This window comes from Gymnodraco acuticeps, unplaced genomic scaffold (genome assembly GCF_902827175.1).
Source record: "Gymnodraco acuticeps unplaced genomic scaffold, fGymAcu1.1, whole genome shotgun sequence".
NCBI lineage: Eukaryota > Metazoa > Chordata > Actinopteri > Perciformes > Bathydraconidae > Gymnodraco > Gymnodraco acuticeps.
The window spans coordinates 324,918-336,743 of NW_022992269.1; the positions used below are offsets into that span (position 1 = coordinate 324,918).

Here is an 11,826-nt window from a genome sequence, read left to right on the forward strand (position 1 = left end):
TGGCAGACCACACTTCCACGCTCACCGGCAGGCACCGACTGGCCATCTGGAGGACCGGGAGGGTGTGTGTATGTGTGGCCCGAGCGAGCGAGAGACCTTACGTGCATTGTTGTTGTTAGCATCTGGTGCTAGCTAGCTGCGCTAACGGATATAAGGAGCTGTTTAAATGAAAACAGAGGAGCGACATTTCGCCACAACTGCGCCGAGCACTTGACTTTATGCAGGAAGCCAGACAGTGGGACATTGTACACAAAGTCAGCACACTCAGCAGGGATAGTGCGCAACATGATTGCAGCGTCCAGGCAGCTCCGGTTCGAGCATATGCCTTGAGTTGCACATAGCTCCAACGCCCATACCACCGACGACATGTTTGTTTACTGTCCTGGCTTCACGAGTTAGGGAGCGCTGGATTTGTGAAACACTCCCCTCTTCCTAAACCACTAATACCACAGTACTGGCAAAACGGGAGGAGCCGAGTGAAAAACAAGCGCCCCCCATCCCAATCCACCCACACCGCAGTATTTTTTTCTTTTTTTTACCCAAAAAATATATTGTATATTATCGGGGCTATTCATACTGGTATCGGGTTTATCGGGATGACGTCATAATTCCTAATATCGGACCGATAATTATCGGGCCGATAATTATCGTGCATCCCTAGTAGCAAGCCATCCACACGGTTTGCCCCAGTCTGACCCCATTCTTAAACACTGTGCTTAACAAACTCCCTGATGACCTAAAATGCCTTTCCAATATCTGTCTAGGGATTTATCCCAGATTGCCAGGCAGATTCTGTTCTTCATATTTCATGTCAAACCTTTATTTTCCTGAAAAGCGAATGCCAACTGGTACACTGACAGACTGGGAGCTTACACTTTGCCTCGGTCAGCACTTTGGGAAACATTAAAGCGTTTGCCCTTCCATCTCACTTTACTGACCGTTTGCTCGCTCCAGCAGTTCATTTACCCGATGCAGCAAAGGCCACAGCTCCTGGTCCACTGTGTTTTGACCAAGTAGAGGCAAACCACTGGTCTGTGGAGCAGGAAGCTGTCGGTATGGCCTGATATGGCCTCAGTCCCAGGCAGCCAGACTGTGGGCACCGCTGCAGCCCTGGCAGATTTGGTTTTTTTCTGACCATGTAGCTAAGCATGATGTTGATACAGCTTTTACCTACATAACTGTCTTTCACCTCATACTTAGTCTGGAAATGTAATGCAGGTGTCTGGCATAAAAAGAAACCAAACCTGAATGTTTTGTCAAGACACGGCTCTTTAGCATGCCATTTAGTAAACCCTTCCAGGAAGGGAGAGGGACACAGAGAGGACGGTGAACCCGAATTATTGCAAGAAAAACCCTTTGTTCAAGGAAGGCTAGAATCTATCCATCTGGAAAAATGCCTACAAACACTCTCTGGATCCAGCTACTCAAATGTGAGAATTTGCCACATCTGCATTTTCATTTCTGTAAACGTATTACATTTTGGACATCTTCACAGGCAAAACATGCACATTTTAGACACATTGAGCTTTTGGAAAGTGTATTTTTTTCAGTTTCAAATGTAATACACTTGATGGAGCATGGTTATTAAGTGTTCATCCACAGAAGTTGTCCTTTTCCTCCAGTGAGTTGTGGAGAGGCCGGCAGCTCACTGAGGGCAGCAGGCCTGAGAATAATGCCAGAGGATAATAGGAGTCAGTGACATCTCAAAGTCTCAGCAGCGGATGTGTTTAACCAAGCCTATTAAGACCTGGACTAATCCTGCTTTACACGTCCTTATCCAGGCGTCCACTGACAGCCTTAACTCACACAGGATGGGCCACTTACAACATGACTGACTGCAGTTCTTGCTTGCTTTCTGCCTTTCACTCAGACACTTCAAGTGTATTTTGATATATGCTGTCAAAACCATGCATAATATAAAACACCACATACTCCAGCTATGTTATGTACAGAGTGGAAATGATCACCTTATTTTCTTCAAAATTCTGGAATCACTTTGTCATCCCAAACCCTCCATTGATCATCTGGCCAGAGAAATATAATTGCAGCAAAGAAGCAAAGCATTTCTTAACTGCGACACAAAAACAGCACTTTTACACGCTCACCTTGACCACCAGGTAGGACAGGGTGCAAGAGCGAATAAAAGGTTTAACAAAGAATAGAACGTGTCCCATCAACAGTACGGCTCTAGTGTGGCCTACTTATCCGAGCTGATGTATTCAGCAGGGAAATGAAAGGAGACACACATGTCAAATAACCAGGGCTGCTTTTGGTGGGCAAGGAAATGGGAGCAAAACGTTTTGAAACGAAGGATGCAACCTAGATAATTCCAATTGTCCTAAAAATTGACGCTTTTTCCAAGGAGCTTTCACACTTCTCTGTTGTTTTAAGTGGTTGGCTGGTCACATGCACACAGTTACAAGTTAGCCTGTTCAAAAGGTGCATGCACAATACATTTTCCTGAGAGCAATGATAGTACATTTGTGATAAAGCAGAGTCTAATGTTCCTTTCTGTGTCCACAGAACTATGAATCAATGCAGTACTGAGCAACTTATTCAACAGCAGCTCCCACCTGCCCACACACCAGCTATAAAAATAGCTAACCTACTCAGCTAGACTCCAGGATGAGGGGTCAAATCCCTCAGTATCTCTGTCCTCTGGACGGGTATATGTGTGACACTGGGTGCAAGTTAATAAACAAGATAAATAAATAAAAAATGAATGAATGGGCACCAGGCATTGTATAGCTAAGGCACCTGCAACCTCACCCAATTGTACAAATGTTATGCAACCTGTAAAGCAACAGTGTAAAACAATCCAAAGCTGGTGCTGCTGCTGCTTCTCCTATTATCAAGTGACCATCTTCACCTTTTAACAACCATCTTCTAGCTGACCAGAATGGCAGCTTTGAATCTGACCAACTGATTAGCTTTAGGGCTAGTCAAAATTGTCATACTGGCCCACTGACAAGCATGTGGTAGCCTGTAAACGGTGACATCTTAGTAACTTCGATGCCAAATGAGCGGTGGTCTGCACATCAATGCAAAGACAAAACACTCGAGGAAAGACCCATAATATGTGACTGACCAGTTCTTGTAGATATGCACCCAATATTACCAGCGAACCCTTGTTTTACTCCGCAAGCTACAAGACAAACCACGCATTTTGTAAATCATGCCATAACGTTACTCATACTGAAACCAGGCTAGCAGCCTTAACTAGTAGCATAGGAGCTAGCATTGACAAGAAGGCCCAAGTTTTCCTTGCAACGACACAAGACATGGTGATAAACATGTATACGAAATGTAGCATGCCACATACCGAGAAGAAGTAATTTCAGCTCTCTCCTGGAGTCTCGCTTGTCTCGGCGGAGTTGTTTGTCAATTTCTGCATTGATTCGTTTCGACTCCTTCGCCTCTTCGCTCAGGCAGCAAGCCATCATGGACTCCAGAGTCATCCCCTCTAGTTTTGGCAGCCCGGTTAAGACGGGACCTCGGCACACGGTTTCAGCTTATCCCGAATCCCCGGTCTTTGCTTCGATCTCAGGGGTGGGTCTGTCGGGCTGGACGGATAGATGGGACTGGGGGGAGGGGATACTAGCTAAGGGGCCTCGCTGTCAAGTCGTCCCCCCAAGCCGAGAGCAAATGCGACTTCACCCGGGTGTTCTCGGCAAATCACAGGAGATTCGGACAGGGGGAGGGAGTCAGGAGACGATGGGGCCTCCCAGAGATGGTCTACCTTAATACGGCTAATGTTAAAATTACTGCCGCAGATTAGCCACTTAGTTGATATCATTAACACCTTCTTCTCATTCGCTGGTCCAATTATATCTTTGCATCTGTCACTGTTGTCAAATGTTTTCTCCACAATCGCCCAAAAGTGGTTCAAAACTGCAGTGTCTTGACATCCAAACGCGTAACAGTTGATTTCTGTTGAATCTCGTTAGCTAGCTAGTTAGCGCAAGTGAAAAGTAGTGCTAGTAAGCTAACGTTAGAGTGATTGCCGTTATTGCACTATTTACGCCGCAGAAATGCGTCCGTTTTTAACGACATTAGCTACCGTAGGATAAATTACACGGAACGGCTACAACCTTGCTAGCCCGCTAGCTCACTTAACAACGCCTCAGCTAATGTTGTGTCAACCCGCAGTGATTGGAACAGCGAGCTGGTTGAAGGAATTTGTCCGCCTAGCTAGCGATAGCAGGGCAGCACCCCATCACGCCCTGGCTCATTTTCACGGTAAAATATAAGGCTACACTACCACAGCCCTGAAAGAGGGGGTCAAATGCGTGCCCGGACCGGTGGCTAATGCCAAAAATGTATGCGCTGCAAACAGCTGGCTTTTGGGGGTAGCTCGTCGCTGGAACAAGGTCGGCACACAAACCAGTCTGATGCCAGGCAAGGAGGAGGAGAAACTGGGGTGTTGAGTGACAGACGGAGGCTTGCATGAAACAGGTTTGTGACAGACCAATTGAATGGACGAGGCGGGTCCTCGGGGTGGGATCCGACAGTGAGCAGCACACAAGTGAGAAGATGCTAAACCCGATGTGTATAAATAAGAAAGAGCTGTTTTTATATATCAATGCATGTGCAATCATTGCTAAATTAAGTGCTACACAATCCTCTGCACTGCTGAGAAAGATCCATGGAAGTGTGGTGCATGGTAATAGATCATCAGGACATTTCAATAAGGATCTGCTTTTTATCAATTCATCCTTAACTGCATTATACTGCAAGCATCAGACAAGACACATTCTTAACGATGGCTGTGGTAGCAGTGACATCTTGTGGCCTTAGAGTTGAGTTGTATGTTAGACCTGTTCACAATGTATTCATTCATTAGGGTTAGTCCATTGGTTTATATAGTTGTTGCTATTTTCTACATTTGTACAACATATTAACATTATACATTGGTTACAAACAGAATCAATGAGATGACACAATATACAACAAACGTACCTTCACAGAAATACATTACGTAATGAAATTGTAAAAAAAAACACTTGTGTAGTGTCTTGATACATAGAAAGTCATAGACCCTTCCAGATGCATCACTAATTACACAATAAAGAGCTAATGCATTGAAGTAAAAACTACAATGTTTCCCCTCTGAGATCTGAAGTATGAAGTAGCCTGAAGGAAAGTACTGAAATTACAAACACTTAAAAGGGGACCTATCATGCAACATGTACTTGTGTACGTCTTTTATACATGAATATGTGTCCCCGGTGTGTCAGGGAACTCACCAAGTGTCAGAAAACACAACCCTCTCTCTTTTCCTCCATACCCAAATCTCTAAAAACGGGGCTGCAACGGATCTGATAAAAACTGATACAGATTTGAAATTGTTCTGACGTCAGAAACGGGGAGCTCCGCCTATATGGGCAACTCTACACCTATCAGGGGAATGAGAGGTTGCGTGGCATGGTAACAGCATTGTACCATGACGCTCGTGCCTCGCCCCCCTCCTTTGCAGGGGGGCGTGGTCAGCTGCAGCTCATTTGCCACAGAATCAGCCCTTGTGAAGACAGGGCTGGAAAAGAGCAAATAGAGCGAAATGAGGCATGGCTACAATGCATGATCTGTTTGGTATTTTGAAAAAAAAACTTCACAGACATGTTTTATATAGGTATGGCCCTACAATATATTATTCAAATATAGCATGATAGGTCCACTTTAAAGTACATGTACTTAGCTTAGTCTTTTGTTTAGACATTTTTTTTAATTATTCTGTTCTTCAAAATAGTCATGGAAGAGTTGTCGGACCTCCTCAGCCTGACTTTGGTCGATGCTGTGGGTTAAAGGCTGTTTGTGTGTGGGCTGAGGGCTCTCTGCCTCTGTCACCTCCACCTGCCACTCCGCCCTGAAGGCATCTCCGTGGGACTCACACATGTTGTGCAGGATGCAGCAAGCTAGAATCATGGTGGGCACCACGTCCAGTCCACAGTCGTTCCTCTTGCTCAGACACTGCCAGCGTGCCCTGAGTTTTAGGAGAGCCTCCTCAGACACACGCAGCGCTCTGGTGAGCTGCCCATTGAAGAGCCGCTGTGGCTGGGTCAGTGCTGTGCTGCTGCCCTTTTCCTCAGGATAGGCCTTCATTAGCCAGCTCTGCAGAGGGTAGCAGGCCTCCCCCAGCAGCACATACCTGAACACAACAGATGATTTTTTACATGCAAAAATGACTAAGCATTGCAAAATGTAAGCTCTTATCCAGCTTAAACCAGTTTGGTTGGATACTAATTGTAAATATGTTGCATGTTTGAGAGGATTGTGGCAGCACTAACTGGTCTGAGGTTCAATTATGGTGCAACAATTAAAATCCTAAACACAATGGCCTTAAATGTGTAGTACTGCACATTTATGTATCGGATGTTGTAGGAGAAAAAGTTAAATCCAAGAGGATCCATTAGCCTAACACCTTATCAATTGAAAATACTTGCCCGACTTGTAGTTTGCTGGTGTGAAACTGTTTATGCTGAAGTGTTTTATATAGTAAAGTTTTAGAATGTGATATAAGTGTATGGTCATTGTGAGCAATGGCACTTGAGACCAAGTGTGTAATACGACTTGGATTATACTTTACGTGATGTAGGAAATATGTAAACAGATGTTTTTATAATAGTATTGCTGTTCGTAAACGCAGCCCCTGTTTACTTGAATGTATCAATAATTTAACTAACAAGGGTTGGGTCATTGAGACAAAAGATCATTTTGTTTATGTTTGTGAGACATGACTACTTAGTACTGAATTTAACCCTGACTCAACCGTCATGCTTTTAACTTTACCGGAGTGAATTTCCCATGAAGACAGGTGGCAGGGCAGACGACAGTCCTCCCTCTGCAGCTGTGGCACACAGCGATGAGTTCTGGAAGATGTCAGCTGGGTCCGTCCCACCTGGGAAACTGGCACATACATCCCAGAATTGCCCCCGGCCACTAACAGCCACCTGAAACACAAAAGACACAGAAAGAGGCACAAGGTCAAAATCGGAAAAAAAGCAAACAAATCTTTTCAACAGCACTTTTGGGTGCCCTCTCTACCTGCGACAGCACTGAGAGCCAGCCTGCAGGGTTGGCATAATCAGACGCGTTGTTTGATGGCGTGATGATGGCTGTGTGGAGTGTTGCTACGGCAGCGACACAGTGAGGGAAGCCCCAATTGGACAGAAAGAGCCGAGCTGAGTCCTCCAGCTCCTGCTCACTGGGGGGCCGCAGGTAGATGGAGCTGAGGAGTGCCACGATGGCGTGACACATGTCCCTAACACACCTGCACACAGTGGACTTCCCCACTCCAAACAGGGTACTGATGGTGCGATACTCGATGTTGGACGCCAGGCGCCACAGAGCCACTGCTACGCGTTTCTCCACCGGCAGCGCCAGGCGGAAGCTGGTGTCCTGGCGAGCCAGACGGGGCCTCAGCTTGTCACACAGGTAGAAGAACGTCTCCCTGCTCATTCGAAACTTATCGAGCCAATCAGAGGGCTGGAATTCTGTCATCACCACCCGCTCCCACCAATCAGTGCTTGGAGTGGTGGACCATGGACGTGTGCGGACGCGGACGTTGGAGCGCATACCTCCTGCTATCATCATCTGGGGAGAAGAAGATTCATCATAAGTTACATTTTTCTTTAAATTAATTCACATAATTCTATCTCACTAGTCACAACTCTCACAACATTTGACAACAGAATGGTGTAAGGACAAATTCTAGCAGGGAAATCTAAGGCCATAAATATAAAAACACTAAATATAACCTGCTACGGTTAGTACAATAACAAACTATACTTCTATCATTGCTAATATAACAAACAGATAAAGAACAGATGTCAAAACAAACATACATTGTCGTGTTTTTTTTCTGCGCCTTTGTTGAGATCTATGCAGCCTAGCACCTGGCTTTACTTTTTATTTTTGTTTCTATAACTGTCACTTTTCTGGTATTTGAGCAGAAATAGATATTTTTAAAACCAGTAACCAATCTTTTAATCCTGGCTCTGTTGTAGGGTTTTATATTTTAAAGTTATACTATTCAGAGAGATGTCATAACCATCTTTATGATTTATTTTTTACTATATTCTGTGAATGATCATGACTTGTTTCATTTTATTTATTTACCATGCAAGTCCTTGCTTGTAAAGCACATTGATTTGTTTAAAAGGTTTATCTGTTGTAGGATTTTGGTTTTATTTTCCTTTTTGTAATGTATTATTATCTGCAGCTCTATTTCAGTTCCTCTTCCAAGATATACTCTATACGTCTGTATTTTCCACAGCAGGTTGTTAAAAAATAAGTGGTAAGAGGAAGAGGCTAACACTGGACCCAATTGACTGTAAAATGTAAATGAGAGGGGGTTTGGGAGGGTCTCTAGCTTACTTTAATGAATAAGTCTCACACAAATAGTGTTTTTACAAACCACAAATATAATGTTTGGATATTTTAATTATAAACTGCTGTTGTGCCATGTAATGTAGCCTGATTGACTGCCATATTTAGCCTTTACATATGACGGTGAATATGCTTGGATATGAAAAGAGCCAGAGAGGGACTGACTGACCATGAGCGTCCTCCTCTGCCTCTGGAGGAAGTACTGCCGATGTCTGATGCGTCTCTGGATCTCACCGCGCCTCTGAGTGTTGGCGTTGTTTAAATCTCTCCTGCGCTTCAGCAGCATGTAAGTCATCAGGAACATGAAGGGCCGCAGCTGCTCCTCTTCCTCCATGTGGACAAGTGCAACCACGAGGCAGCACGCACGGCATTAAGGTACAGTGGTGACAGTAATGTAAATGAAGAGCCTCGGGTCAAACAATGGGCCTGCAGGTAACGCCACTGTCATTTCACTACAAAGCGCAAAGTGGTGTACTTCCGCTTTCTTTCTGTTTGTGTCGGTCTTCAGCCTCTGCTGGTGCTGCCATCTAGTGGATGAATGTAAGAAGTGTTGTCGATTACTGTATGTCACTAGCTTTATATAGAGTCTATGTTGGCTAATATATAACTCTTATAACAAATACACATTAAAATATACACATGTAAATGGAGATTGGGCCTATTTGTTGACTTTTCTGTTTTAGCATTCAGTATAAAAGACATAATACATTTCATGGAAAATAGTGTATTGTTGGTAATTTTTCTAAATGTTTTCCAATAGCTGCATGCAATAGACAGGAATGCATTTAAATGTTTGTACCCAGAATAATTTAATGTCATCATAATACACTGTTAAATGATTACATTTCAAATTGTAGTTAAATTAAGATCTCTTCCACTTTATTAAGTTGAATTATAGACATCAAACAATATGCTTTACAACAAGTGTTATCTTCCAAACAATGGAATTATAGGGTTGAGTGGCATTCTTGAGCAGAGGTAATATCTGTAAGTGTAGATTTGAGGTTACAGGAGGTGCACAGAAGGTATTTATTAACTCTAGAACATACTTCAGATTGTGAGAAACGGGCAACAAAAACCTAGGACAAAACTTTCACCCGAGTGATAAAGAGCTCTGCGGCTGCGTTCTCAAACTCCTTTGCATCCATATCCCCCCCCGGGCCCCTTGTCTGGGCTGTAGCCATGGCCTGACCAAGCTTGTATGGGGAAATCTTGGCACTGGCCTCCAGGTAGCGCTTAGCTTTAACATTAGCCTCCAGACAGGAATTAGATTTAGTATTAGCATTAACACAGCAGTTAGCCTCACTGCCTTGGGAAGTCTCCAGGGCTTCCCTTAAGGTCCCCAGCACGGCCATGCCAAGTGCCCGCGAGGCAGGCCCCTCGTCAGGGCAGCACACCTCAGCGTAAAGCCTCTGAGCCTGCCGGATGTAGTCTGAGAAAACTGCACATGTGAGCACACCGTGACGGAAGACATCATAAGGGACGGCCTCGTGGTCTTGGCAATGGAGGCGTCGAAGGAGCGGGGCGGAGGTGGAGGCAGGAACTCCACCTTCACTGCACAGGCACTGCAGAGTCTGTGTGTAGAGGCCTCCCCTCACTCCCCCTCCCACTTCTGTCTGGCTGTCATTACAGGAGCCTTCAGGGCACTCAGGAACCTCAGCTGCACGTCTGCGGGGCCCGGTGCTGTTCAAAAGGTCGTAGGCCACACAGACGTTGTTGCTGAAGGCAGATCTGGGTTTAAAATGAGAAATGGGATCAAAAATGTAAGATAAGATACAAGATAAAACAAAACTTTTAGTTCATTCTGAAGGAAATTATTTTGCGACAGATAATGCAAAATCTCTATTTCTGTTGAGTGACTGACAATAAACTTAAGTCTTTAATGGTCGTTTATCACGTTCTGTCAAGGGTTCTTAAAATATTCTAAGGCGGTAGTAGTTGGTAATGTTGAGAAATTGTTAATAAATCAATCAATTGTGCAGTTCCCCCATCTAATTGGTGAATTGAAAAGATACAAGAGTAACTTAAGTGTCATGGTGAAGGAGGATAAACAGTAAATAATTTACCAAGGATTAGCCATTTGTTACACTATAAAACTTACATTTTGCAGTTTCTTATCAGTGCAATTGACTATGAAAAAGAATTGACTACATAGGTGGTCACACAGACCCAAAAACAACAGACTTCTACAGTCTCTCATAATAAACATGCACAGAGAGCAATGATTAATTGGTTTTATCTTATATCACTATAGGCTATAGAGGTTTCAAAATTACACTAATGTAAGATTACAAAGAGCAAAAGATAACATTTGCTTAATTAAATAGACTGCTGCTGAAGTATAATCATATGTTCTATTAGAATAATATTTGGTTCATTATTTCAAAAAAGCAATGTCAAAGGGTTGTGGGTTAGGACCGTAAATCTCTGTGCCCTGACCTCTGGGAGTGGTGTGCCAGCCGCAGGTGCCACAGAGCCCGATTGAGATGCTGCTGCTCCTGCGCGCTCTGCGGCCCGTTGTTCATCTGATCCGCATCGCCGCATCCAGCTGTGCCGGGCTCTGTCACCGAGGCGAGGTTACAGAAGTGGTCGGCCAGGAACCCGATGGGATCGTCCGACCTGGCCTCCACCATCTTCAGAATGGCCCCGCGGAGCAGCTCTCCCACCCCGGCCTGCGACAGAAACTCCCTGTCGCAGTCCGATTTGGTGGCTTTCCCATCGGGCATCCCTGGAGGAGCTGCCCCGGACCGGCGCTTCTCCTTGTCCGCCATAGCTACGTCCCGTGATGCAGCAACGGAAGTGATTTAATACCGGTCGGGAGACAGGAAATTGACCCGTTTATTTCGGTGTTACATATCGCAAGAAAAAGAAGCGAAATTATCCGATTTCTACAACAGCCGAAAGCCTTAAAAAAGAAGACCTGTCTCCAAAATCACTCCGCTCTGTCTGCTGGTTGCTAGGGACGCTGTGTGACTCGTCAAATAGTCCGTTCTGGGGCGCGTAGGGATTCTGATCCCTAATGTTAAGGTCGGGTTAAGGTGCTCATTAATTCCCATTCCTCTCACTCTTTGTGAAATCCATTGTATTTACTGAAATAAAATCTGAACACGTTGTTGCTGTTAAGTGAAACACAGATTAAGAATATGGAATAATAACAACATTCTAAATTGTTACACCACAGTTAGGAATCATTTTACATACTAGTGCAGATACAATACAGGCTAAAATCACTTTACAATAAGACTTCCCTTATAAAGGGTTTACGAATAGTTTGTAATGAATTTATTAATTAGATTGTGAACACTTTATAAATCATTAATAAGCTTTCACAGGACATGAGATAAACAGGGCAACTGTGACCGGTTGCTTGCCAAATAGTGAGCCCACATTTATCTGTACTGCTTTATATTGGCTACCTAGCTTACTTCGTCATTAGCCAGC

General features: G+C 44.3%; 3 protein-coding genes across 4 annotated transcripts in view; all 3 read right to left on the reverse strand.

Moving 5' to 3' along the window:
- gna11b (guanine nucleotide binding protein (G protein), alpha 11b (Gq class)) overlaps nucleotides 1-4,436 on the reverse strand; it is a 30,618-nt gene extending 26,182 nt beyond the window's left edge. The window contains exon 1 of one of the 2 annotated variants that reach the window (XM_034207266.1): nucleotides 3,323-4,436. In XM_034207266.1, the coding sequence (XP_034063157.1) occupies nucleotides 3,323-3,458 (136 nt within the window). In that variant the 5' untranslated portion in view covers nucleotides 3,459-4,436. The remainder of the gene's footprint in view (nucleotides 1-3,322) is intronic. The other variant, XM_034207265.1, reaches the window with a different exon arrangement.
- A 1,183-nt stretch (nucleotides 4,437-5,619) lies between these two features.
- On the reverse strand, nucleotides 5,620-8,848 carry LOC117540525 (protein ALP1-like). The gene is made up of 4 exons (XM_034207260.1): nucleotides 8,555-8,848; nucleotides 7,042-7,590; nucleotides 6,787-6,947; nucleotides 5,620-6,145 (listed from the first exon to the last, which is right to left on the reverse strand). The coding sequence occupies exons 1-4, from the start codon at nucleotides 8,717-8,719 to the stop codon at nucleotides 5,722-5,724; spliced, it is 1,299 nt and encodes a 432-aa protein (XP_034063151.1). The 5' UTR covers nucleotides 8,720-8,848; the 3' UTR covers nucleotides 5,620-5,721.
- Nucleotides 8,849-9,242: 394 nt separating this feature from the next.
- tpgs1 (tubulin polyglutamylase complex subunit 1) lies at nucleotides 9,243-11,586 on the reverse strand. The gene is made up of 2 exons (XM_034207262.1): nucleotides 10,825-11,586; nucleotides 9,243-10,116 (listed from the first exon to the last, which is right to left on the reverse strand). The coding sequence occupies exons 1-2, from the start codon at nucleotides 11,154-11,156 to the stop codon at nucleotides 9,465-9,467; spliced, it is 984 nt and encodes a 327-aa protein (XP_034063153.1). The 5' UTR covers nucleotides 11,157-11,586; the 3' UTR covers nucleotides 9,243-9,464.
- Between the last annotated feature and the right edge of the window lie 240 nt (nucleotides 11,587-11,826).

Coding starts and splice junctions, on each gene's coding strand:
- LOC117540525 (XM_034207260.1), bottom strand. CDS start 8,719: ATGGAGGAAGAGGAGCAGCTGCGGCCCTTCATGTTCCTGATGACTTAC. Junction 7,591..8,554: donor GGCAGAGGAGGACGCTCATG/GTCAGTCAGTCC, acceptor TCTTCTCCCCAG/ATGATGATAGCAGGAGGTAT. Junction 6,146..6,786: donor TTCATGGGAAATTCACTCCG/GTAAAGTTAAAA, acceptor TGTTGTGTTCAG/GTATGTGCTGCTGGGGGAGG.
- tpgs1 (XM_034207262.1), bottom strand. CDS start 11,156: ATGGCGGACAAGGAGAAGCGCCGGTCCGGGGCAGCTCCTCCAGGGATG. Junction 10,117..10,824: donor CTGGCACACCACTCCCAGAG/GTCAGGGCACAG, acceptor TTTTAAACCCAG/ATCTGCCTTCAGCAACAACG.